Below are 25,834 nucleotides of genomic sequence, written 5' to 3'. Positions count from 1 at the left end.
GTGCTCAGAGTATAGCTTAGAGTCTCGATCCACCCAGATATTCGCTATCAAGGCTTGACTGGGAGTGGTCCAATTTGTTCTGCCCTCCATGGCACTAGATGTCCTCTATAAGCCTCAATGAACTGGTGCCATGTCTTCTGTGAGTATCTGGGCATGCTGTCCACTGCACAGGCCTCAGCAACCATGGAGACCAGCTCTTTTTTTTTTTAAGATTTATTTATTTTTATTACAAAGCCAGACATACAGAGAGGAGGAAAGACAGAGAGGATCCTGCACCCATGAGGGAGACCTGGAAGAACTTCCTGGCTCCTGGCTTCAGATCGGCACTAGTAGACATGGTCACGTAGCCCAGCCTGGTTCTTCCTCAAAACCAGCTCATATACAGGCCAACGGGCCTTGTAGTCCTGCCCAATCTGGTCTGCCCCCAGGCCTGGCTCTTATGATCACCAGTGGGAATATTGTTCCAGCAGGGAAGCCCCCACAACTCCCCTACTGGGCTTCTCCCCCATCCTGAGTCTTACGTGTGCTTGTGGGAGCTGCAGCCCAGACTGTCATGGTTCACCTCACCTTGGCATTCACCAGCAGGTGCTGTAGTCTGGTTTGGCCCGGCCTACCCCCCAAATCTAGCTCATTCTGGTGGGTGCTGCAGCCTAGCCCAGCCCAACTAGTCCCCAGTCCCAGCACTAATATGAACTGGCTGATGATTTAGCCCAAACTGGCCTGTCCCTCACCCCAATTCTTGATGCACCTACAAGTGCTAGAGCCTGGACCAGCCTGGCCCATTCCCAACCCCATGCCCATGAGTGTTGGTGAATTCCATGATCATACCTAGCTCAGCCCATCACCACCCCCAGCCAACTGGTATGGCAGTGCCACAGGGGTGAGCCCACGATCCCCCACAGAATCTGCTCCCAGACCCGGTTCTCTCAGGTGTTACTTTTTATACACATGAAATTCTTACACGCAGCTAATTTGTCACAGCCAAGTCCTCTTTTCAGCATAAGTCTGCTGCCTTAAAGCCAAAATACCAGATGCAGCAAGGTACCTAGGAGGTCCTTTATTCCAGCAGGACAAAGATGGGAGTGGAGGCAGAGGGAGGGAACAGAGAGAGAAGCGTCTCCTGCAATGGTGGCAGGAGGGGGCTGCTGGAGAGGAGGGTAAGGAGGCATGACAGAGGACAAGGTGGGGGGCATAGGGAGCCAAGTGGGGAGAGAGGAACAAGTGAGGGAGGAAGAGGGAATGGATGGAAGGGCAGCCATGAGGGATTAGTGGATAGGATTGTCAGAGCCGCAGGATATTGGTAGGTGGGCAGAGATTAGGGGGAGGGGGCACAAGGGATTGGTGGGCACCCGGAATGACACAAAATTTGCAAGCCATGGGAAAGGGGAAATAGATACCTAAAATAGTAGATTCCAAAATGTCAAGGGCCTTCAAGGCCAATGTTCAAGTCACTCATCGCATCGGGAGGCGGTTAGTGTCATGGCCCAGCCTAACACGGTCCACTCTCGGCCCTGACACTCACTGCTGGGTACTATGGTCAAACGCTGCCAGCAGGCCCCCCAGCCGTGGCTTTCATGTGCGCCAGTGGGCAATAATCGATACTAACCAGCTCAGCTCAGGTCTCCCATGTGGGCGGGTATATTGGTGTGGCCCCAAAAGGTTCTCTGGTTTCCCTCCTCTAAACCACCTGGTCTCAGCCCCCTCATTCACCTGCAAGTGCAGTAGCCTGGTTGGTGGGGGTCCCCCAGAAGTCAGTCACTGCTCCCCTGTCCTGTTCCCCCTCAGCAGTCCTTCCCCCCCACCCCCCCATGCATCTCCAGACCCGCTTGTCTGAGCAATCCATGGCCTCCCGTGCCTGGCCCTCTGGCAGTGTGCTGTACCAGCCTGAGGCCCTGCCTGCCCACCCAGAGCCCGTGCATGCTGACATGCGGGTCCCCAGGCACTATGAGTTTCAGCAGGAGGCTTGGAGATGCCAAGATTGCCTCGACTCTTGAGGATTGTGATACAGAGATTTCTGAGTTTGTCCTGTCTTCTGTCCCAGAAAGGATCCATTTGGGATGGGTCCCTTGCAAAGGATGGGTCCAAGTCACCTCCCATGAGGACCAGACACAGTCACAGAGTGCTGACTTGTCTACTTGAAAGTATCTATGTAGCAGGTTACCCATAGGTGCGGAGCAGGATCATTTAAAGGCAGAGCAGAGAGGGCAGCCATGTGGCTTTGAAGGTAGGAGTCCCATATCACGGGTTATGGGACCTGAGTTCAAGTCCCGCTTCTCCCAATTCCAGCTTCCTGCCGCCACCCGCCCTGGAGGCGGTGGCAATGGCTCAGATGCTTGGGCCCCTGCCATCCCTATGGGAGATGTGGAGTTCCAGGCTCCAGCTTCTGGGGCCAGTCAGGGAGTGAACCAGCAAATGCAAGCTCACTTTCTCCCCCATAGCTCTGTGTGTGTGTGTGTGTGTGTGTGTGTGTGTGTGTGTGTGTGTGTGTGTGTGTGTGTGTAAAATTTTAAAAAACAAAAATCTGAGTGCATCTTCAGGTAAAGTCTGATAGGATAGAAAAGAGCTAAGTCATGGTGTGGAATGGATCATCCCTTATCATAAAATTATAGGAAACTGGCCGGAAGACCTACGGCCCCAAGTGTACAAGCCCAACAAGTTTTGAGTCGGTGCTAAGGCCAAAGTCTGTGAAGGAAGAGGGGGTGACAGGCAGCAGCTGGGCAGGGCGGGAGAGGCGGCCCGGGCCGCTGTCCTTAGGGAGCGCCCTGAATGCTTGCATGTCGCCCCCTTGCCATCCCTGCCCATCTCAGAGCTGTGAGAAGGCTTTGCAGTGACAGCACGCGTGAGGGTCCTGGCACAGGATCTTATTTTGCCCTGTTGCTGTCAGCCCTGGAGGAAAAGCCTTGTAGGTATCCACAGGCCCGCAGGCCTCAGGCGAGGTCCCACACCACGGGACTTCGGAGCACTGAGAATCCCCCCTCCTGGCTCTTGTCCCCAAACAAGCTCCTGGCAGTGAGCTATGAGCAGGGCTCCACAAACCTGGGCTAGTGCAGGACCTACTCCATCTCAGCAGGTTACTCTTGGCAAGTTCACATTTGTCTCCCTGGCTCAGCCCCTCTTGCATGTTGACATGATCATGAGCTGTGTCCCTGATCCTGCATCCACGCCGCCTGCCAGGCCCGGGACCAGGTACAGCAAGCAGCGCATAGTGTAATGACAGTGCAGCAGGCAGCCAGCACCGTGCAGTGGATGCCAGCGCTGCCGGAGCTGGAAGGAAGGGACTGGAGTGCAGGGGAGGCCTAGGAGCCTGCAGGGCCCTCAAACCTCCAGAGGGTGCCCTGGAGATGTAGTGGCAGCCCGCGTGCTGGCGAGTGGGGAGCCCGGGAGCTGGGAGGCACCGCTTGGGCAGGAGGCAGTGGGCTTATTAATAAGGAAGAAGATTCCGAGTACCGATCCCAGGAGAACTCAGGCACAAGCTCAGCAGCGCCACCCAGTGCTTGATGTGTTTCTTCCCATGTGCATTCCTTTGTGTTGCTTACACTAAGCTGGGTGCTGAGGAGAGCATGAATAAGTCTGCAAGGAAATCAGTCTGCTAGAGGAGACAGGGGTTCATGATACAGATGAAAATTGCCACTGGCTCCAAGAACAGAGTCGCACCAGTGATGGGACGGAAGATGGAAGGACCAGCTTAAAGCACGGACAGTTTGAGCTGAGGAAGGCTTTCCCGACAGGGCACAGCAAAACCTCGTGGCTGACAGCATGGGGCATGCTGGGCACCCTGCCAAGTGTGGTTTCAGTGGGTCCTCACGTGGAAGGGAACATAGGGAGAACAGCTGGAGAGCATGGCCACAAGCCTAGGAGTTTGGGCCTGCCCTCAAGGTGCTGAGATGGGACAGGCAGTCAGGAGCAGTGAGCATCTGAAAGGCCTGGGACCCGTGGCAGGTCCTGGCCAGAGACTTCAGGAACCTAACTGGAGTGGATTCAGTAGGACCCGATGGGGTTCGCAGGAAAGAAATCGCAGATGGGTAACCCCCAGCTGCGTGCCTGGTGCCACTGCCAAGAGGGCAGAAGTGGAGGGAGAGGAGGGAGGCGGGGTCACAGCAGGCGACCTGCGCCCCTGGCCCCTCAGCTGGCATCCCTCAGCCTTTTTTCATCGGTGGCTAACAGGATGCAATTCGGCCCCTACCACATGGATTTTGAAGTATTTGTGCCGTGGTGAAGTACATGTCCCAGCTACAGTGAATCGCGTCGGTATCTTGTGGCGGATGCACAAAGCCTGGCGTGGCTTCTCTCTCTCCGTGTCTCAGGAATCCAGGGCATCCTCTGTGGCTGTCACCCCTGCACTCCCAGTGCGTCTCATGAAGGGTCTTCTTCCTCTGTCACTCTGTGTGGCCTTCACCCAGTGCCCTCCCCGTGGCTTCCAATAACCCCGTTCTGCTGTCTGCTTCTGAAGGCGCCTGCTGTGTCGGGTTCTGCGAGTGAGCTCTCACAGCCCAGTGTCCCACATGCCAGCTCCTACCTGTGCAGCTTGCGTCTCTGTGCCCTTACTGTGTTGTCTCTTAGGTCTTTGTGCCTCCCTGTCTTGCCCACTGCCTGGCCAGTTGCTTGCTTATCCTTCCAGCATCACTCAGATGTACCATCTTGAAGGAAGTGTTGCCTGACACTCTGCCACTACCGTCAGCACCACCGCTGCCAGGGAGGGTTAGCATAACCATGAAGCCACCAGCTCATTCGACTTGATCGTCTCGTTGGCACGCCTTGAATTGCCTGCTCCGTCCCTGTGGTACACACCCTGACAGGACAGGTGGCATCTCTGGCCCACATGATGACTTGTTCAATCTGGGTGGAAATTATGCCAGACAAGAGAGAGGGGGCGGGGTGAAGTCTGGGTCTGCTCTGACACCCCTGTTCTCATTCCCCTAAGCATGGCTCTAGTGAAGGACTCATGTGAGGTGACGCAGGCTGTGGCTGTGCGTGGAATGAGCCACAAAGGGCAAATGGACTCGTTGGCCTTGGGAGTGAGGGCCTGTGAAGGCTTGGTCTGAATGAAACCTGGAGCCATCACACACTCCTGCGGGAGAGGGAGCCTGGGGCCCTATTTTCTATCGCCCTCTGGTGGCCACATCTATAATAACAAGCTCCTTCAGCACAGCTTCCTGGACTGGCCCCTAGCAGCTAACAGGTAAATGTGTCCTTTCTTGCTGCTGAGAAACTGCAAGGTCTTCCCTGTCAGATTCTTGAAGATATCTGTGGTCTCCCAGAGACTGAGATCATTGCTCTGAAGGATTTGGTGGCTTTTGTTTCATTTTGTTTTGTGCCTAATGAGCCCCTATGAAGATTGCCAAGCAGACAGGAAAGCAGGTGTGGATCCTTCCTTGCCCATCAGTTCACGCCCCCTGTCAGTCCACAGTGCCCGGTCTTGTCCTCCACCAGACACAGAATCTAGTCTCAGAGCCACTGTGGCAAAGGGTGGACCTTCTGTTCTTAGAGCCCATCACCAGGCCCCGCCACAGGAGGGGTCGCCACGGGGCTCTGTCCGTGGCTGCGCTGGAACGTCCCCCCTCGTGTGTGGCCGGCCTTATCTCTCTGGGCCTAAAGTAAAAAAAAAAATAATCAGTACAACTCCTCCCCCCTCCTTTTTTGGCGGGGGGGGAGGGCAGTTGGACATAGTTCCCAAATAGGAAAATATTTTTTGGATTTTTAGAAACAGGTATTTCCCGCCCCCTCCCCCGAATGACTCTCAGAAAACCATAGAACATACTAGAAAAGAACTCTGTAGTTTATGTTGAATAGTTGTAAGTACAGCATCCATACCTATGAGCTGGGGTTTTTGGGTTTTTTTTTACTTATTTTTTAAAAGAAGGCCCATGATGAACTTGCTTTCTTTTTTTTTATTGTAGTTATGTAGAAAGCAGATTTAGAGAGGTAAGAGAGAAAGATGTGCCATCCACTTGTCTCACTCCCCAAATGGCTACCACTGCTAAGGCTAGGGCCGACCGAAGCCAGGAGCTTCTTCCAGATCTCCCCCTCTGGATGCAGGGGCCCAAACACTTGGGCCATCCTCCATTGCTTTCCCAGGCACACTATCAGGGAGCTAGATTGGAAGTGGAGCAGCAGCCAGGACTCAAACTGGTGTCTATGAAACGCCAGCTTTATCCACTGCAGCACAGCACTGGCACAGAGCTTGTTTACAGAAGGAAAACTGGGGCTCAGAAAATGGCTGGCGGTGCTGCGGTCCCAGCAGCCTGAGGGCCCGGGACTGCCTCACAGCCTTTGCGATGTGCGGTGTATACTCTATGGTTCTTACAACAGTGAACAGCAATAAACCGAGGCCATGCTGATTGAGGGGTAAGACTGACCTTGAAAGTAACTGTCATTTGGGGAAGAGCAAAGGCTGAGGTTAGTGGAACCTCTGTGAGTGTGTGCTAGATATGCCAAACAACCTTCCAAATATGTTTTTAGTTACCAGTTTGCAGGTAATGGAAGCAAGTTCGGAAGGAGAAAGCTTGAGCTTTGCTCTGGGTCACACCACGAGCGAGGGGTGGCAGACCCTGTGTAAGCCCAAGGTCTGCCTGCCCCCTCGCCCTGTGTGAGCCCAGGGTCGGCCTCCCCCCTCGCTCTGTGGTCTTGTGTTGGCTTTAATGGTGCAAAAACATACGTTTAGATTCACCAGCTGGACTCGGTTTCAATGACCCCAGCCTTGCTGGCAACATCCAAGGCATTATGATCAAGAGCTGGCGAGACACATGGCTTCCTCCCTGTCAGGTCTGATCAGGGTCCCGACTTTGGCCACAGAGTTCCTCCACAGCCTGTCTGATCCTGACACCCACAATGACCACAAGTGTGTGTCGCAGCAGACCCCACAGTCAGGGGCACCTGACTGTGCCAGGCTTGCTTCTCCCGAGGGTGTCCGGACTGCCGCTGGGACAAGGGATACACGTGGATTCTTTATTTTGTGGTTTTAGGCACCTTTTAGCACTGCCTTCGGCTTCCAGGGCTGTGGCCTGGGCTTGCGGCGGGAGAGGCAAGAGCGGTGCCTTCAGTCTCCGCCCCTCCACCCGTGCTGGTTCCCACACCCGCCAGGCGCGGGCAGGCTCAGTGCCTTCACTGTATTCTCCATGGGCAAATCTTCTCACCATCCTACCCCTGTTGCCTTTCCTCCCTAGGAGTGCCAGCTTCTCTCAGGGCACCAGGACCTCGTTTCTCATGAGGAGCGACACAGCCGTACAGAAACTTGCCCAGGGCAACGGACACTGCGTGAACGGCGTCAGCAGTCAAGTGCACGGCTTCTACAGCCTGCCCAAGCCCAGCCGGCACAACGCCGAGTTCCGAGACAGCGCCTACGACCTGCCGCGGAGCCTGGCTTCCCACGGCCACACCAAGGGCAGCCTCACAGGCTCCGAGACGGACAGCGAGGACGTGTACACCTTCAAGACACCCAGCAACACCCTGTGCCGAGAGTTCGGGGACCTCCTTGTGGACAACATGGAGGTGCCGACCACCCCGCTCTCGACCTACCAGGTCCCCAGGACATTCACGCTGGACAAGAACCACAATGCCATGGCCGTGGCCGCTGGGGGGGACTCGGCCGTCGCTCCCCCGCCCCGGCCCCCCAAGCCTAACCAGGCGGAAACCCCTCGGTGGGGCAGCCCTCAGCCGAGAGCAGCAGCCGGTGACAGCAGCAGATCAGTCGCCGCCACCATCCCCAGGCGCAACACGCTGCCAGCGATGGACAACAGCCGGCTGCACCGAGGTCAGTGTGCGCCCCAGCTGCCACCCCGGGGAGGGGCACAAGGGTTCCTGGGGATTTGTGGGTCACAGGGTCATTCCTGGCAAGATCCCTGATGGGTGTTTAGGCAGCTCCTGCCTGATCCCCTTGCCCCTGGGTCCTCCAGCAGCTGGAGACCAGAAGTAGATATTGCAGGAGTGTAGTGGGCGCTGCCTCCGGGAAGGCAGTAGTGAGAGAGCGCAAGAGTGCAGCACAAGGCAGGAGTGTGGACCGGGGAACAAGGAGCCTAGTGTTTTATTCATGTTTCAATCAAAGCAGCTGGAGGACCAGGCCTGTGTGAAAGCTCTCCCCAGCCGCAGGAGAAGCATCCTGGCTGCAGCTTTGGTGGCCCCTGCTTTTCCAGGGAGAATATTCCCCACCCTGCTTCCAAGAGCTTCTGCTGAATGAAAGAAAACATCAATTCCTCTCACCGCGCACCTTGCTTAGGGCTGGCAAAGCCCTTTCTTGCTGTTAGACAAAGGCCCCGTGTGTGTGGGAGTTAGGAGCCACACATGGGCTGCAGGGTCCTCCCCCAGGCAGAGATGAGGCCCCCCCACTGAGGTCCCAGGCTCCCTGCAGCCCGAGTCCATCAGCACACTGAACATTCACCTGTGCTGTGGAACTTTATAAGAGACCCACCTGGAACTTCCAAAGGTTCATGAAAAGGTGCAGTTAAAGGTTAAACTTTTTTTGGTATAAAAACACTTCTAAAGCCATGAAGGTTTTTTTTTTAATCATAAAATGTTCCCTTCCCATGGACATTTTGAAGATTTTGAGAGTCGAAGAGTTAGAATGGAGAAACGGAGATCTTAAATTCACTGGTTCACTCCCCAGATGGCTGCACTGGCTAAAGCCAGGAGTTCCCTTCTACCACTCCTCCTCCCCCAGCCCCCACCCCTGGGGAATCTGATGAAAGAAGACATGTCTCAGCCCTTCAGAGCTCACATCTGGTTGGGAGTCAGACCCATGGACAGGAGTGAAAGGGCAGGTGCTGAGGTTGGACTCTGCAGCTGCCAACAGCTGCATCCCACGGCCTGGGAGGACTGAGAGGTGACAGGCACAGGTGCGAGCAGGGGCGCCCTCTGCACACTGCTCCATCCTGACTGCTTCCGTGTTTCCCTCCTGTGCCGCAGCCTCCTCCTGCGAGACCTACGAGGGTGCGGGCAGGCCTGCCGAGTCCGGGAGAGATGCGCTTGGGTGTTTCCTGGTGAGTGGGGATGAGCTGGGCTCCTCCAAGAATAGTTCCCGAAGTGCAGGAAGACCTAAGAGACTGTCCTCTTGGTTCTCGTGTGAGTTCATGTTACTGTGGAGAGTTTTTAAATGAGTCTTAGGCCTTGTCAGCCAGTCTACCTTTGCAGGTAAGCAGAGGATGCAGCGTGCACAGGCCATGACTCTGGGTGGTAGGTCTTCCACACTAGCGCTCTCACCTCAAGGAGGGATGGCAAAGAGGGTAAATAGAGATGGTGCCAAACTCCAGTCTCAGTGTTGTTCAAGATTTATTTCTATTAGAAAAGCAGATTTAGAGGAGAGACAGACATCTTAATCCACTGGTTCCCTCCCGATGGCCTCAGTAACCGGAGCTGAGCCAATCCAAACCAGGAGCTCCAGGTCTCCCGTGTAAGTACACAGTCCTCCCACTGCTCTCCCAGGCCCTGGATGGGAAATGGAGTAGCCGGGACTCAAACTAGAACCCATAAGGGATGCCAGTGCACCATAGACAGAAGATTAGGGGCCAGCATAGTGGCATAGCAAGCCAGAGTTCTCCTGGGTTCACTGGAAAGGCAAGGAGCATCGTGCAGATCCACTACCTATCTGCTGACACAGTGCAGCAGCTGGAGTGTGGGCAGTTCCTGCAGGGTCCACGCCCACAGCAGCCCTTCCTGTGGCAAGCCCCACGCACAGAGATGGGCTCAGCCCTCACCTTCCTGGTGCTGCTGACTGCCCAGTGTGAATCTAGACTGGAGGAGAATGTTATGTCCCAAACCAAGCCTACAGCTTGGGGAAGCCCTACCTGTGTTCCTCATGTGGGCAGCAGGGATCCACTTATTCAGGTCATCTGCGGCTTTCGCAGGCTTGTTAGCAGGAAGCCAGGTAGGAAGTAGAACAACCAGGACTTGAATCCATGGTGACCTGCTGTGCCTCAGAGCCAGCCCAGCACGGGTCTTCTGATAGCCTGAAAGCAGAGCTAACCCAGTCTTGACTTCTCCTGCTGCGCATGCCCAGCTTGTCCCATCCCAGTGTAAGTTGCTTTCCTTCTTCTCCCTAGCCGGGGAAGGCAGTGTTGGGCCGATCGGACAGTGCCAATTCTGAAGATAACTACGTGCCCATGAATCCAGGCTCCTCTACCCTGCTGGCCATGGAGCGAGCAGGGGACAGTGCCCAGAGTGTCTACATCCCCATGAGCCCAGGGCCTCATCACTTTGACGCTCTGGGCTACCCAGCCACTGCCCTTCCTCTGCACCGAGGCCCCAGCCGCGGCAGCGAGATCCAGCCACCCCCTGTGAACCGGAACCTCAAACCTGACCGGAAAGGTAAGTCCACTCTTGCCCAGCCCTATCCCTGCATGGTTACCAGGCACCGCTGGCATCTATTTGGACTTGGGAGAAGCCATGGACCCGCTTTTCTTAACCTGAAAAAACCGGGAATCGTGTTTTTCCTGCCTCACAGCAGGGAAGTCAGCTTAGCCCAAGACCACCTAGATGTGACCCCCTGCTGCTGGCATTGGACAGGGGGCGGGGATTTGAGGAGTGCATAGGGTAGGCCACAGAGGAGTGCCTCAAAAGTTCCTGTACTGGGGGTGTAGTCATGGTGATTTCTGCATTTCCAACATGATCTTACCTAAACAGAGCCCATCCACGTGTGTCTACTTTGGATTCTGAAAGTACAGTTACCATTACCACAGAGTACAAACCAGGACATGACTTCTGCTCAGGCCAAGACACTACAGTCGCCCTCCCCGTAGCCAGAGTTCACCACCTGGAAGTTGGATCTATGCTGCCCAAGTACCAGGGGTATCAGATCATCCAGAGAGAACTTAAAGCACACAGGAGAATGTACACATGCTATATGCAAATACCCGCAGCAGCTAGGGCAGGGCCAGGGTGGAGTCTGATATGTGAGGGACCACTGTTGCCTGTCCATGTCTTGATTTAGCAACAAGTTGCAATCAGGGCTGACCTGAGGTACTGTGCTGTGAAATGTGCATGCCTTAACTGACATTAAGCCACTACACCCAATTACACAAGGGCCTTGAGCATCCCCCAGCTGTGGGACTCAGGGTGTGGGGAGGATGTTCTGAATCCAGAGCTGAAGGATAACTGCAAACCCTCATGCAGCCTTGCTCTCCCCGGGTCCAACTCCATGCATGTGATGGCTTCATTGCCACCAGCCGCCTACTGACCACACCCTCTGTTTGTGCTTCAGCGAAGCCAACGCCACTGGACCTGAGGCACAACACCGTCATCGACGAGCTCCCCTTCAAATCGCCCATCACCAAGTCTTGGTCCCGGGCCAAGTAAGTGTGTTTGTCAGGGGAGCCGGCTGGGGATGCCATCCCCAAGAGGAAGTTCGGTTTCCTTGTCTGAGGACGATGAGCCCTGCCTGCCTCTATCAGCCCTTGCTCTCATAGGGGCACAAGGCAAGGGTGAGAAAGCTTCGTCCTCTTCCTCCTCTAGCCACACCTTCAGCTCATCCCAGTCCTGCCGCCCCATCTCCACCCAGAGCATCACCAGCACGGACTCCGGAGACAGTGAAGAGAACTACGTTCCTATGGTGAGTCTCTTGGGGAGCCAGGGGCCCCTGGGACTCACTTATTTAATACGTCACAACCTCTCCACCCAGCAAGCTGCTGACTTACTTTTCTACCATTAACACAGGAGGGGTCCCTGTCCTCGGTCAGCCGTTCCCAGGGCATCTGCTTGGAGGCCTGGACATACTGGGCAGGCACCATAGGGCTCACTCCCTCTTGAGCCCAGCACTGAGAAGGGTGCAGCGTCCCTATGGCCCTTGGCAGGTGCCATATAAAGCACAAAGGGCCGCAGCAGGAGCCTGCTGGGAGACACACCCTGGCCTGTAGCTGAGCAACTGCATCCCTGGGGTCCCCACCTGGCTTAGGCCAGGGCTGGGAGGGGTGGAGGCAGCGACCAGCTCACACTAACAGTTCTTTCCTCCTTGTGATAGCAAAACCCCGTGTCTGCCTCTCCTGTTCCCAGTGGCACCAACAGTCCAGCTCCTAAGAAGAGCACTGGCAGTGTGGATTATCTGGCCTTGGACTTCCAGCCCAGCTCCCCAAGTCCCCACCGCAAGGTGACTGAGATGGAGGGGGTGGAGTAGGAGGGGGCCCTGGGGAACCAGTGTCTTACCCAGGAACTGCAGCCCAGAGCCTTCATCTCCTTGATCTGTGCTTTCACAAAGCCCTAGGGGACTCAGAAAACTTCCTCGAGGAGTGTGGGGGAGGTCCACCTCCTGGCACCCTTGGGAGGAGGCTGGGCCTGCAGACATGGGGGAGGTGCTCACCCACCTCTCCCTCCCCGTGCCCACAGCCCTCCACGTCATCGGTCACATCGGACGAGAAGGTGGACTATGTTCAAGTGGACAAGGAGAAGACCCAGGCTCTGCAGAACACCATGCAGGAGTGGACAGACGTGCGACAGTCCTCTGAGCCTTCCAAGGGCGCCAAGCTGTGACACAGGGGACACTAAACCCAGGGCAGGGCCACTGTCCACCAGGCTGGCTCCTCCCCACCTCCACCACTCACAGCCTTCAAAGTTCGATGTCAGGGACACCTCAGCCTTTCCCCCAGGAGGCGAGGGCCTGCTCTAGACCCGTGTTCAGCCCAGTGGGGCCCTGAGGGCCATGTTTCCACCCCCCTCCTTAGTTAGGAGCTATTGCCAAGAACACCCTGCCGCCCCTGTGCTTGCAGCCTATCACCCAGCTATGTGGAGGGGAGGCTGGGGCCGGGGGCCCGAGCACCTGCAGGCCAAAGTGGACCTGGATTGTTTTATCCTGGTGTTGGCAGAGGCGAGGCCTTCCAACCGTGCCCAAGTTGGAAATGAAGGGAAGAGGGGCAGGACCCTAGGCTGGGGGCCAGGAGGGAAAGGAGGACAAAAGGGACAATGTAGGTAGGGGTTGGGGACAGGCCCCCAAGGAGGAGCAGCAGGACTGGCAGTGCAGGATGGTGTGTGCAAGGTCACCACAGGGGCAGAGTCCCACAGTGAAAGCTTGCACAGAACTGGACAGTGCCAGGCAGGGAGGGGGGCCCTGGTCCAGGAACGGGCTGGGCAGGGATACGGCTATTAAGATGGTTCAGCAAGTGAATGTTTGCAGGGTGCAGAGGTAAGCTGAGGAGGCAGAGGGCCAAGGCCATGGAGGAGGAAACACAACACAGGCCTGCCGGACAGTCGTGAGCAGTGGCGGGAAATCCAGGACTAATGAGGGAGAGACTGTGGTTGAGGGGACCAGGCCTAGTGGACGACCTGGGGGTGCAGGTGCTGGCAACAAGTGTTGCTCACCTCAGCTTCTGTCGCCTCCAGCATTCCAGGATCACGCTGGACTTGGCTACAGGGGCCAAAGCAGCCAAGCTCTTCTTCCAGGGCTTGGAGGGTCTCCAGATGGGCAGGTATGCCCTCAGCAGGGCAGGTGTTCAGCCGTTCCAGTTTCAGTGGCAACAAGGCCGACCCAGTGGACCATCCTGTCCTGGCAGGAGTAGCTCTCCACTGTATCTGCTGGGGCTGGCTGCCCACACCTCCCCATGCTCAGCAGCCTGGCCCCTCTGGAAATCCCACCTTCAGGAGAGCAGGTCCCACCATGCTGCGATCAGCTCAGGGCTTAGGCATTGAGGACATGGGGAGCCATCCTACTGTAAGCTTGAACCACGCAGGCATCAAGGCTGCTTCAGCCAAGGCAGCTGTTCACAAGAGGGGAACCAGGGCTGCAGGTATGGGAAGCTCCAGCTTGCCCTGGGGTGGGGAGGGGCCTCTACCCCAGGCCCTGACCCAGGAGTCCCCAGCCCCAGCAGCCTCCCCTGCTGACATCAAGTTGCCATGGAAAATGTTACCGTGTTCCCAGAGTTCCGTGGGGTGGCTGCAATGGGGGCATAGCCTCTGGCAGAGAGGCTTCCTGCTCTTGGCCTTATGCCCAGTGTCCCCTTAGGCTACAAGTAGGGGACAGAGAGGGGCGCTGAGGCTCAAACCCATCAGCCGCCCCGACACCAGGGAGTGAGCATCAAAGCAGGTCCTTCGGCGGCGCAGTGGGCTGCATCTCACCTCCCCCAGGACAAGGAGACCTCGTGTGCACAGGGACTCGTGTGGCCTGGACCACTCTCCGGCAGCACCCACATCTGGCTCTACCTCCACAAGGTGCATGCAAAGGCCCAGGAAATGGACCTGCTGCCTCTGCCTGGTCCTTGGTGTCACCACTTTGAGAGGTGGGGGCTGGGTGAGACGACTGTGTAGCTCCAAGGGGCGTGCCTTGGCCTGGAACCTGCCTCCCATGGCTCTGGGCCACCAGGGTGGGTGGGAACCATGACCTCCACCCCGCGCCCTTGCAATCACCTCGTGTCTTGGACAGAAGCACAACAGGAAGTTGCCGGGGCATGGCACTCCACCCCAGGCTGTCCTCTGGCCCCTTGCCAGTCACAGGCTACTCGAGGGCCTCCCCCTGACCACACCCCTGGGACAGCCATTGCTGGGCCCTTCCTGGCTGGCTGGCTGGTCACCTGTGGCAGCATGGAGCAGTGAGGCTGACCTGAGCTCCAGGCGTGGGGGATGCCCCAGGGCAACGGGCGTGCCCTGGTGCTCATGGGCTACTGCGTGTATCTCCAAGTTTAGAATCATTTCGTACACAACTGTCACTGTTGGGAAGAGCTAAATGGGCTCCAGGCAGTCCCCTCTTAAGTTCACTTTTGTCTCGTCACCCTTTAAGAGATTGACATTTAATTTTTTTTCAAAGTCCTGTTGGTGCCTAATCACTTAAGTTATTAATTTATTCTGTTTCCTCTATAACATGTATTTATCTTGTGTGTAGACTGGGGGCCGGGGCGGGGGGTGTGTTCCTGTGGGGTCGTGGATTGCTGTGGTGACACAAGGTACAAGCCTGGAGCTTTCAGGTCCCTTTTCACTGTGCTGTCAGAGCAGGATGACAATAAAGTCCATTAGAGGCGCTGCCTAGTCCGTGTTGTCTGACGGGCTGGGACCTACAACCATACTCACCCCAATCCTGTGCAGGGCAAGCCCACAGCATCCCAGCCAGCCCATTCCTTCCGAAGCATTTCCCGGCTAGAGCAAGGACGGCTGAAGGGGCACCTGCTCCCTCTTCCCGTGAAACGACTGGGAGCAGAGTGATCCTCTTGACTTGATCTGCACACGGGAATCACCCTGGCAGCTACACACAGAGGCTGGTGTCACTCAGTCCCATGCGAGCCACCCAACCCTACTTCCTGAGCACCTCAACCCGTGACTTCACCACTTACTACTGCCCAGGCCCACAGCCAGTTCAGGAGATGCCACAACTGGCCCCTCAGGGCAGGAAGGAATATAAGGGTGTCCATGGGGCCTGCAAAACCTGGGACAGTGGGTCCGCAAGTCTCATTCACTGTATCCTACAGGGGCCCTCCCCTCCACCAGCACTGGCCTCCCACCCATTCCCTCCAGGCCCAGCACCAGTGCAGAGGCAGGTTGCCCGTGTGTGGACAGGAGTGGGTCCTCTCCTTACCCTTGAAGCGCCACCAGATTTCCCAGCCAGGGGAGCACACCTGGGGCAGGGCGCAGCACAGCCACTGAGGCAGGAAGAAGAACATATTTCCCAGGTGTCAGAGAATCTAGTTTTATTCCTGTTTGAGAACAAGGGTGTCTCCTCTCCATTTTGAAGGGGCTACAGCAGTGTCAGGGCACACGGAGGTGGCCCCACCTGGCCAGCAAGCACAGGGCAGCCAAGCCAGCCAGCTGCCTCCACACAGACCATGGCTTTGTGAGAAACGCAAACATCTTTGCAGGAAAATAAGGACCCTCCACTGTGGCCAGAGGGGGGATGCTAATGGCGGCATCTCAGGCACTGAGGCAGGCTAGGGGCGAGGGTCGGGTGGGGGACAAAGGCCTTCTCGGGCTCATCACCTGCTGTGGGCAGGTAAGGACACGGACCTGGCAGAAGCCCTGCGTCTGGCCCTGGGCCAGGCTGCTTATCACCTGGCATGGCTCTCCAGAGGGCAATGTCAGAGGCACACACCTGACTCAGTCCCAAAGCTCTCAGGAGAGCGGGAGGCCAGCCAGAGGGAACCCTGGGCCTCAGGCATGCATCCATGCTACAGCCAGAGCTGACCAGGAGGCCCCCGAGGCAAGGCGACCAGCGCCAGTCAGCGGAGGCTAGGCCCAGCCCTGCCTCCCAAGCACAGTCCTCTTAGCCCAGGGTTGGTTACTTCTGGGACAGAGGTGGGCTAGAGGCCAGAGCCCACTGCAAATCCAGTGAGGTTTCTGCCTGTCAGCCAAGACACTTGGGAGTACCATCTTAATGCAGCTGTCCCAGTGTCAGAACCCAAGGCTCAGCTCTCCACCTGTACGGCTCTGCTACTGGAATAAGGGCCAGGGTTACACTGCCCTTGGAAGGGCCTACATCAGGTCTCAACCTGCTCCTCTGCCCGGGACCTCAGAATCCCAGCTGGCTACCCAGAAGAGGGGGGTCCAGGGTTCCCTTGATTGCCCGTGATTTAGGAAACAGCCTGGGAGAGGGTTCTCATTAGAAAACCAGTCTGTGGAAGTCCCCGCCATTGCCGCCTGCAGGGTTGCAGCCTCCCGCAGAGCCTTCGTCCTCATCCTTGTCTTCGTCAAAGCCCCGGCCCCAGTGGGGAGACGCAGGGAGGGCTGAGATGTAGGCTGCTCGGCTCCGAGCCTCTTTTTCTTGCTCCTAAGAACACCAATGTGGGTGGGAGAAGCAGCTTCAAATTCAGACCCTGAAGCCCAGGCCACCCCTCTCTCCTGCCCCCAAAACACCAAGTACCGCCTTCCTGATTACTTCCTTGGAACCAGGCCACAGGCAGGCCTACTGACAAGAATTTAAAATCTCAACCACCTCCAAGCAAGAACTCCAGCCTCTGGGAGGAAAGGTCTTACTCTGCACTAGGCTGTAACTAGCTCACCAGGGCATGACCCGGCCCCAGGAAGCAGGAGGGTAGGGGCTGGGCAGACCACCTCACAGCACACAGGGGCTTCTGCTGGCTCCTAACCCTGCCACCAGGGAGCAGACACGGACAGTGCCGAGAAAGCGTGCCCCCCATGGCAAAGGGGTCGCTTCCCCAATCCCTGCCTCCATCCCAGGAGCCACCTTCTACATGGCACCTGTTGGACTGTCCTTGCAGGATGCTAATCGTCCTGACATCACGCCTACTCTAAAACAGGCAGGGAGAGGCCCAGGTGTTAGGGGTGGGGGATAATCCCTGGAAAAAGACAGGGACCCTGAGGGGCGCTTCCCCACACCATTGCTTGGGCGGAGGTGGGAAGCACTACAGCCTCATAAAACCAGCCCAGCAGGGCAGCCCCAACCCGGAAGGCTGGGTGTATGTATGGGCTCACCCCACCCAGGTGGGGCCCAGACCTGGAGGCAGCTGCTCACCTGCAGGTACAGCACGTTGTCTTTGGAAATGGCCTCCATCAAGTCCTTGTGCAGTGTGGGCTCTGCCCGCGCCCTGGGGGAGCCGGGCTCGGCCACTGGCACCTCCCCGGGCCGCTGCCGGTAGAAGAGCACGTAGGCCGTGTCTTTGGGGAAGAAGGATGTGACGTTGCTGACAGACTCGAAGGAGGAGAAAGACACTCGGGTGTCATTGAACAGGTACCACTGGTTATCGGGCTCCGGCCTGTCGGAGGCCCCCAGGGCAGAGGCGGCCGGCCTCGCTGCGCCCTCGCGGGCATAGCAGTAGTAGTGGCCGCTCTCGGAGGACACACCCGAGTGCACCACGACACTGCACAGGTCGTAAGCCTGGCCATGGCCGCCGGCCAGCGGCAGGCGCAGCAGCAGCGGGAGCGCGACGTCGTCGAGGATCTTGCGGCGCCGCATGGTGCGCAGGTCGAAGGAGAAGCGCAGCAGCGTGAGGATGAGGTAGCGCGGGCCTTGGCTCAGCTCCACCACCTTCTCGGCGTCCTGCAGGGAGGCGCAGGACTCGCAGTGGTAGCGGTTCTCCGCCGTCAGCCGCTCGGGTGAGAGGAAGTAGTTGACCAGGTCCAGCACGGAGCGGGAGCCCTCGGACCCGCTGCTCGGCTCCCCCGTGGGGGTGGGGGTGGTGGCAGCGGCAGCAATTCCGGGGCCCAAGCCGTCCTCGTCCTTCTCCTTCTCTGTCTCTGTCTCCTCCTTCTCTTTCTTCACCTTCTCTTCCTCCTCCTCCTCCTCTTCTTCCCTTGCCAGGGGGCTTTCCTCTACTTCCTTCTCCTCCTTCTCCCCGTCTCCCTCATCTTTCTCCACCCTCCCCTCCTTTGCCTCTTCCTCCCTGTCCACCTGCTGCTCGTTCGCTCCCAGGACATCCAGCAAGGGAGGGGCGGCGTCCCCAGCGATGCAGAGCTTGCGCTGCCTCCGGGCCCCCACCCTGCTGGCCCCCTGGGCCCTGACCTCCTCCGCAGGGCGCACCACCGAGCCCAGGCGGCGGCGGCGGCAGCGCTCGGGTGGAGGAAAGGCCAGGGAGAGGTCCGTGAAGGCCTCCTCCCGCGAGGAGACGTTGAGGCAGCGCAGGCAGCGGATGCGCGTCACAATCTTGCCCCCAAACATGGTCTCCACGGAGGTCAACCGCGGGCCTGGGGCTTCTTCCGGCGGGGAGGGCAGGCTGGACTGCTTGAGCTTCTGACAGATCCTCGCGCCCGTTTTTTCCTCTTCATGCAGCCTGGAGCGGGCGACACAGGGTCTGCGTCCATACCAGCCATGGCCACACACCTGCTTTATTCAGGCCTCTTCATGTGTTCCACGTGTTTCCCAGACACATGCAGGGATCTGCATAGGGTGCATGCGCACACATACACTCAGGGGAGTTCGTGCACATCCACATGCAGGTGCATCTCATGCGACAGGGTGACCTGTGTGCGACAGGTGACCTCACGGAGGTATTGAGTCACAAGCAGCCTAGAAGAGCCACCAGGATACACACCCTGCCAGAGTTCACCTGCAGCTGTGCAGGGCCAGGCAGTCCCACCCCCCATCTCCCACTCCCCCAAGTGCAAGGCAGCACTCCCCTTTCTGGGAGGCAGCAATCCAGCAACCAGCCACAAGGCTCCCCTGGCAGGAACGCTCTGTGCACCTGCTGGCCTCAGCCTCCCTTACCGATCCAGCAGGTACTTCAGGTACTCTGAGCAGTCCTGCTGGGTGCCCGGGCTGAACCAAGGTGTCCAGGACGCAGAGAGAAAGTTCTCAGGGGAAATGGCGGGTCGCTAGGATGAGAACCACAAAAAGTGCTGTGAGGCCTGATGGCCCTTGCGGGCTCATTCAGCAGCTCTGTGGCATGTTAGGCCTGGAGTCCAACCTGAGATGAGCCCCCTCCAGTCCCAGGTGTCCCTGACGCACCCCCAGCACATCTCCCAAAGCGGAGCCCAAGGTTTACTGCCTAGGAGACTTCACACTTTGGGTCTTTGCCACTGCCCCGTCTCTGCCCGAGTCTGGATGAGTGCTGAGGGCAGCTTTCCCACCATCACTAACCTCTGCCTCCCCCAGTCACTGCCCTCAGCCAAGGTCACTCGGCTGCAGGCCTTAGCCCGAGCTTGTTCACCTCTTGTGCCCCACCCTGGCCAAGGGCTGTTGGTTCCACCAAGGGCAGAGACAACATTTATTTGGTCCACCCACCCCCTCAGCAGCCCGACAGTGGATGAACACAATGGCACAGCCTCTCTTGCCCACAGGACAGGCAGCGCAGGCTTTTGCCAAGAACCTGTGCCAGCCTGGATAGGGCTCAGCCACTCAACTCCTCACAGTGGGAGCTCCCAGGCAGAGGGAGCCCAGGAGCCAGCCCAGGAGAGCCTTCCCCATGGTGCTCCCCTCCCCATCCCGGGTTCCCTGAAAATACCTGGCTGTGCTCCAGGAAGGCGAAGAGCCATTGAAGCTTGGTCATCAGGGGCTGCGAGTTGTTCTCGGTCAGACGGAGCACGCAGTGTCTGAAGCTTCAGAACAAAGCAACAGCATGCAGAGTAAGCCACAGCACCCATTTGCACTGCCAGCGCATCTTGCACAGTGCCTCCCGACCTGAGGCATCGGGTACTTCCCTATTCAAGTTCAGACCAGAGGCCAGGGAGAAGGAACAGGTAAACAAGGAAGCCTGGAAGGGCCAAGGTCAGGGACACAGCAATGACCTTGATTTCAATCATCAAGGGTTCAGCCAAGTGTCCCCCTAGGGTCCTTTCTGCCTCTGATCGCTGCCCTGTGGCCCCACAGACCTAAGAGTCCAACCTGGGACCCCACAGACTCGTGCGTGCTTCGGAGTGCCCGCCAACACCACTTCAGCCACCCACTTGGGCTCCTGCTTCCCAGGGAAATGGCAGCCACATCCAGCCAACAGCAGCAACCCCACCTTGGTGTGGATTGCTTGGTGCAGCAGGGGGACAGAAATCTCTCCTACTTGGGAACAGGACGGGGTTGCCATCCAGACCTCATACCTGAAACCAGGCCAGCTGTCATGAAATCTGAGCCAGAGAGGGCTGCACCTCACTACCCAGGGCCTGTACCTGGGGACCAAAGCTTATGCCCCTTGCTTAGTCAGGCAACCAAGGTGCCAGCCCCATCAACCCTCTGTAAACCTCGGCAGCCAGTGGAGCAAGATGTCCAGCGCTGGGGGGCTGACCTTGCAAACGTGCCTGCTGCTTCATACCCAGCACCTGAGAGGCCCAGAGGCCTCTATCACCAGGCCAGCACTCACAAAGGCAGCTTCTAAACCCGCCCAGCCCCCAGATGGGGGCTCTAAAGGACAGACTCGTGTTTTGACCTGCATCAGTCTCCCTGTCCCACTAACCTCAAGCAGGCATGGTGAGCATCCACAAGACTGCACAGGGCCCCGGGGCTGCAAGACTCAAGTGCAACCCAGAATCATTTCACCTAAGGAGCGAAGGGATAGGCCCTGCTGCTCCCCAGACTCATACCTCAGGCAGACAGCAAGGAGCAAGACTCCAGCTACTGGGGAGAAGGATCCTACTGTAGACACAGCACTGCAGCTTGGAACTCCCAGCCATGCTGGTAAAATCCAGCATCGGGCAGATCCCAGCAGCAGCTCCTGACCCCAGGTCAGGTGGCACCTCTGGAACCACTTGCCCATGCCACACAAGATCCATGGCCTTTGTCCATTGCTCTAATACCCTGGCCAGCATCCCTGCCTGCTGGTTGCAGACTTCAAGCACCAAGTGGACCTCAGCAGCAGGCAGACCAGAGCTACATGCAGTCTTAGTGGGCTGCGGGCACTGAGTGTGATCGGCAGCAGGGCCTACTGCATCCTCCCCCCAGTCCCAGTGGTACAGCACAGTGACTGCCCCACCCCTGCCAGGAGGAGGTCACTGCCAAGAACCCACAAGACATCGTGCAGAAACCTGCACACTTCCCACATATTTCAGGTCACTACTGCTGTGCTGCAGCCACTCGGCTACCACCACAGGAGCCTAACCTATCCCTGCAACCACAGCTCCCCTAGACCAAGGGCTAGTACCCCTGTGACCCCACCCTACAAGCTCCCCTGGGAGCCATTCCGGGACACGTGTATGTCCCAAACCCCCTACATACACTGCCATCAATTACAGTAGAAGACACAGGAACCCTACACCCCAGCCTTCAACTAGAACTCATGCCAAGACAACACCTGAAGACTCGATTTCAGAGAAAAAGCCTCTTACTGCAAAAACAACTTTCTAAAAAGTCATCTGCCACATAGACAAATTTCTACCTAAGGACACAGGCAGCATCAGATGGCCAAGAAAACAAGGCTGCTGGCAAGGCATGGCCCGACACCTTAGTGACAGGCTGCAGTCTAGCTGCAGAGAGAAGATGTCAACGCTAAGATAACTGTATCAATATCCTGATGAGCCCACATACACAAAGATAAGGAACAATAAGCCTCTGAGACCTTGGAGATGCCATGACACCAAGATCAATTTGAATTGTGGAGATCCTTGAAGCACAGGAAAGGAATCAAAGCATGGAGACCACAGCTGAAGTACCTCCATTCGGTAAAGATCCTACCTTCCCATCTGGGAGGCCCACGGAACAGGAATGGCCAGCAAACACCTGCCAGCAACACATTCTAAGCAATGCTGTGAACACCACCACAAAAGCAGTTCTAACATCTGCAAATGACAAAGTCACTTCCAGGACCTGCAGGACACTTGCAGATTTCTCGGAAGAAATCTTATAGACCTAGAGGGAATGGAATGATACATTCCAAGTTGCGAAGGAAAAATACTGCTCACCAAGAACACTACACCCAGAAAAGCTATCCTGCCTAACTCAAGAAACAGAGCACTCACCACCCCCAGACTGACCTCCCAGAAGACATGTCAAGGGACCCTAAGACACAAGCAGAATAAAGTTAACTCCTGTGACCAAAGCACATGAAAGTCTAAAAACTGACCAGGAGAGCAGACACAAAGAAAGCAAGCTTTATCAAGATGGAGATGAAAACCAGAGAAGAAAAAGATATTCAACATAAACAGTACTAACTCATATTTATCAGTAATAACTTTGAAAGTCCTCAATCAAAAGAGAGACCAGGGCTGGTACAGTGGTATCACAAGCTAATCCTCTGCCCACTAGCACTGGCATCCCATATGGGCACTGGCTTGTGTCCCAGCTGCTCCACTTCTTATGAAGCTCTCTGCCTATGTGCCTTGGAAAGCAGAGGAAGGTGGCCTAAGGCCTTGGGACCCTGCAGCCACGTGGAAGATCCAGAAGAAGTTTTGGGCACCCAGCTTTAGACCAACTCAGTTCTAGCCACTGTGGTCATTTGGGGAGTGAACCAGTAGATGAAAGATCTCTGTTTCTCCTTCTCTGTAAAATCTGTCTTTTAGGGGCCCAGCACCTTTAAGAATTCTTGAGAAAATGAAAACGGAAGGCATGGTAATGAAAGTTACAGAAAATGCAAAAGCAGTACTAACAAGTTCAGTTGGGGGTAGGGGCAGGGAGTGTTGCAGGATGGCTGAATAGGGTGAAGACTTGCTGATTTGGGCTGGGGAAGGAAATAAAGGAAAGGTAGATGAGGCAGGCTCCTGAGGGGAGAGTTGCAGAATTCAGTAGCGGAGATACTGCAGAAGATACAGTAGTGCCACATAGTGAGTCGGACAGCATGGCTGCATGGCAGCAGACTGGTTTGCTACCAGCAACTGGAATATTCTAGAAGAAAGGTGGGACAGGCAGTGGTCAGTGTAGCAGGCAGTAAGGCCCAATTTAGAAACCTGTGGGACAGCAAGGAGCAAGACTCCAGCCCCTGGGGAGAAGGAATAAAGTCCACACAGCAGGAGTAGGGGTGGAATACATACCTTGCCACTCAGAGCACTTAGACTAATGGGCAGCAGGTACAGTGTTGGCAGAGCCCTGGAGCCGTCAGCAAAGTCCTCCACACTGGGACTGCCGAACACACTGAAATGGCAGTGACCTCAGCGTGGATGTGGCTTTCCATGGGCATGAGCCTTGCTCACCGCAGGCATAGGCTTAACCCTATTTAGTGAATGCATCTCGCTAGTGTTGTCAAGATAACAGGTCTGTGGGGCCTGGTACGATAGTCTAATGGCTAAAGTCCTAACTTTGAACGTGCCAGGATCCCATATGGGTGATGGTTCTAATCTCAGCAGCCTCACTTCCTATCCAGCTCTCTGCTCACGGTCTAGGAAAGCAGTCGAGAACAGCCCACAGCCTCGGGTCTCTGCACCCAAGTGGAAGACCTGAAAGAGGCTCCTGGATTTGACTGGTTCAGCTCCAGCCATTGCAGCCACTTGCAGAGTGACCCATTGGACAGAAGATCTTCCTCTCTCTTTCCTCCTCTCTGTATATCTGCCTTTCCAATAAAAATAAATAAAACCTTATAAAAAAAAATAGGTCTGGGGGCCCAGCAGCATGGCCTAGCAGCTCAAGTCCTTGCCTTGAAAGCCCCAGGATCCCATATGGACACCAGTTCTAATTCCAGCAGCTCTACTTCCCATCCAGCTCCCTGCTTGTGGCCTGGGAAAGCAGTCGAGGAGGGCCCAAAGCTTTGGGACCCTGCACCCGTGTGGGATACTCAGAAGAAGTTTCTGGTTCCCGGCTTCGGATTGGCATAGCATCGGCCGTTGCGCTCACTTGGGGAAGTGAATCATGGGATGGAAGATCTTCCTCTCTGTCTCTCCTCCTCTCTGTATATCTGACTTTGTAATAAAATAAATAAATCTTTAAAAATAAGTAAATAAATAAAAACAAAGGTCTTTGTTAAAAGTTCATCCTAAAATAATAATAATAATAATAATAATAATAAAATAGGTCTGTGTTCCCCACTGTCTTAAGAGTTTACACTGGCAGTAGGGCAGAGACCATACATGCAAAAGCCTGCCTACCAACCCAAGGTCTGAGCAGTCCAACCAGAGAACTCACAGGAAGGTGGTATGGGGAACAGCCTGCTCCCCTTACCTAGAGCCAATCACGGACCTGACTTGAGCCTCAGCAGCCTGTGGCTGTGGGAGTCACGTGAACATATCTGTGGGAATTCTGTGGCTGCACAAAAGGGGGTTTGCGTGCCTGGGTCTCAGGGAGCACTGAGTACTACACAGATCTCTCATGCAGTACTAGTGCTGGCATGGGTGGAAGTTCCAGCTGTTGTGGCATGAACTTTGAGTGTCCAACACCTTTAAACAGTTGAGGGAAGGTTGTAGTCAACTTCCCTAACGTGGAGAAATAAGGGGGCATCCAAATACATGAAACCAGGAAAGATCTACACCACCAACATTGCAGTCAAGCTTTCCACAGTAAAACACAAAGGCTCTAAAACGTGCATGGGAGAAAAGATGACTACCTCCAGAGGATCTCCAGTCAGACTTACAGCTGACTTCTCATCAGAAACTCTACAGGCTAGGAGAGAATGGAAGGACATAGTCCAGGTCCTAAAAGATGGCAAAATAAAGAACTTCCAAAAAAAATTGAAAGAATTACAAATGATGTGCAAGGATGTGTTATATCTAGAAATGGAGAATCAGAATCATCACAAACTAGGCAAAGGCAGAAAAAATTCCAGTAAAGTACAAATGAACTCCAAACAATGAGAATATTTATGTTAACATGGTAGGACCAAGCCATTATCTTTCAATAATAATCTTGAATACAAATAGCTTAAACTCTCCAATCATAAAATAGACTGGATTAAAAACAGGACCTGTTTTCCACCTACGAGAAACACACCTCACTAATGAAGATACACACAGATTTAAAGGATGGAAAAAATATTCCACATCAACAAAAAGGAAAAACAAGAAAGTGTGACCAATTCTAATAGGACATAAAATAGACTAACATAGAAACTATTAAAAGAAATAAAGAAGAGCATTATCTAATGATTAAAAGATCAATTCAACAAGAAGATGACTATACTAAACATATATGCACCCAACGCCAGGCCACCTGGCCAGTCAAAACAATTGCCAATGGGTCTAAAAGAAAACACAGACATCAGTACAACAATAACAGAGGATTTCCACTATCCACTTGCATCGGTGGGCAGATTGTTTAAACAGCGATAATCCATGCCATGCGCCAAATGGGCATAGTTGATACAGAACATTGATTCCATACACATTATTTTCATCAATTCATGGAACCTTTTCCATGACAGACCACATGAGAGGTCACAAAGCAAGCCTTAGCATATCATACCATGTATCTTTTTCTGACCAAGCTGGAAACCAAGTCGAGAAATTCCAGAAAACATGCACACATGGAGACTGAATAATGTGCTATCAAATGAACAGTGGGTGATAGAAAAAATTAAAAAGATGAACAAAAATTCTTGGAAATGAAGAGGACAGCAGCACAACATGTCATAATGTATAGAATACAGCAAGAGCAGTGCTAAGAGGGAGGTTCATGGAAATCAGGGTCTATATCAAGAGCTCAGAA

The 25,834-nt window shown here is 55.4% G+C and overlaps 2 protein-coding genes across 3 annotated transcripts in view; one reads left to right on the top strand and one right to left on the bottom strand.

Moving 5' to 3' along the window:
• Nucleotides 1-14,346, top strand: part of GAB2 (GRB2 associated binding protein 2) — a 186,597-nt gene extending 172,251 nt beyond the window's left edge. The window contains exons 4-10 of the mRNA XM_040964084.1: nucleotides 7,164-7,750; nucleotides 8,899-8,972; nucleotides 10,032-10,296; nucleotides 11,189-11,279; nucleotides 11,440-11,536; nucleotides 11,945-12,070; nucleotides 12,307-14,346. Coding sequence (XP_040820018.1) covers nucleotides 7,164-7,750; nucleotides 8,899-8,972; nucleotides 10,032-10,296; nucleotides 11,189-11,279; nucleotides 11,440-11,536; nucleotides 11,945-12,070; nucleotides 12,307-12,450 — 1,384 coding nt within the window. The 3' untranslated portion in view covers nucleotides 12,451-14,346. The remainder of the gene's footprint in view (nucleotides 1-7,163; nucleotides 7,751-8,898; nucleotides 8,973-10,031; nucleotides 10,297-11,188; nucleotides 11,280-11,439; nucleotides 11,537-11,944; nucleotides 12,071-12,306) is intronic.
• A 1,577-nt stretch (nucleotides 14,347-15,923) lies between these two features.
• Nucleotides 15,924-25,834, bottom strand: part of USP35 (ubiquitin specific peptidase 35) — a 38,916-nt gene continuing 29,005 nt past the window's right edge. For both annotated transcript variants that reach the window (XM_040964082.1, XM_040964083.1), the window contains 4 exons: nucleotides 19,791-19,884; nucleotides 19,055-19,161; nucleotides 17,366-18,620; nucleotides 15,924-16,660 (listed from right to left, as the gene is read on the bottom strand). In XM_040964082.1, the coding sequence (XP_040820016.1) occupies nucleotides 16,493-16,660; nucleotides 17,366-18,620; nucleotides 19,055-19,161; nucleotides 19,791-19,884 (1,624 nt within the window). In that variant the 3' untranslated portion in view covers nucleotides 15,924-16,492. The remainder of the gene's footprint in view (nucleotides 16,661-17,365; nucleotides 18,621-19,054; nucleotides 19,162-19,790; nucleotides 19,885-25,834) is intronic.

The sequence above is a fragment of the Ochotona curzoniae genome, unplaced genomic scaffold, assembly GCF_017591425.1.
Source record: "Ochotona curzoniae isolate NIBS_2020 unplaced genomic scaffold, NIBS_Ocur_1.0 scaffold_3223, whole genome shotgun sequence".
NCBI lineage: Eukaryota > Metazoa > Chordata > Mammalia > Lagomorpha > Ochotonidae > Ochotona > Ochotona curzoniae.
The sequence above is the reverse complement of the archived record's forward strand: the minus strand, read 5'-3'. Positions and strand labels throughout refer to the sequence as shown.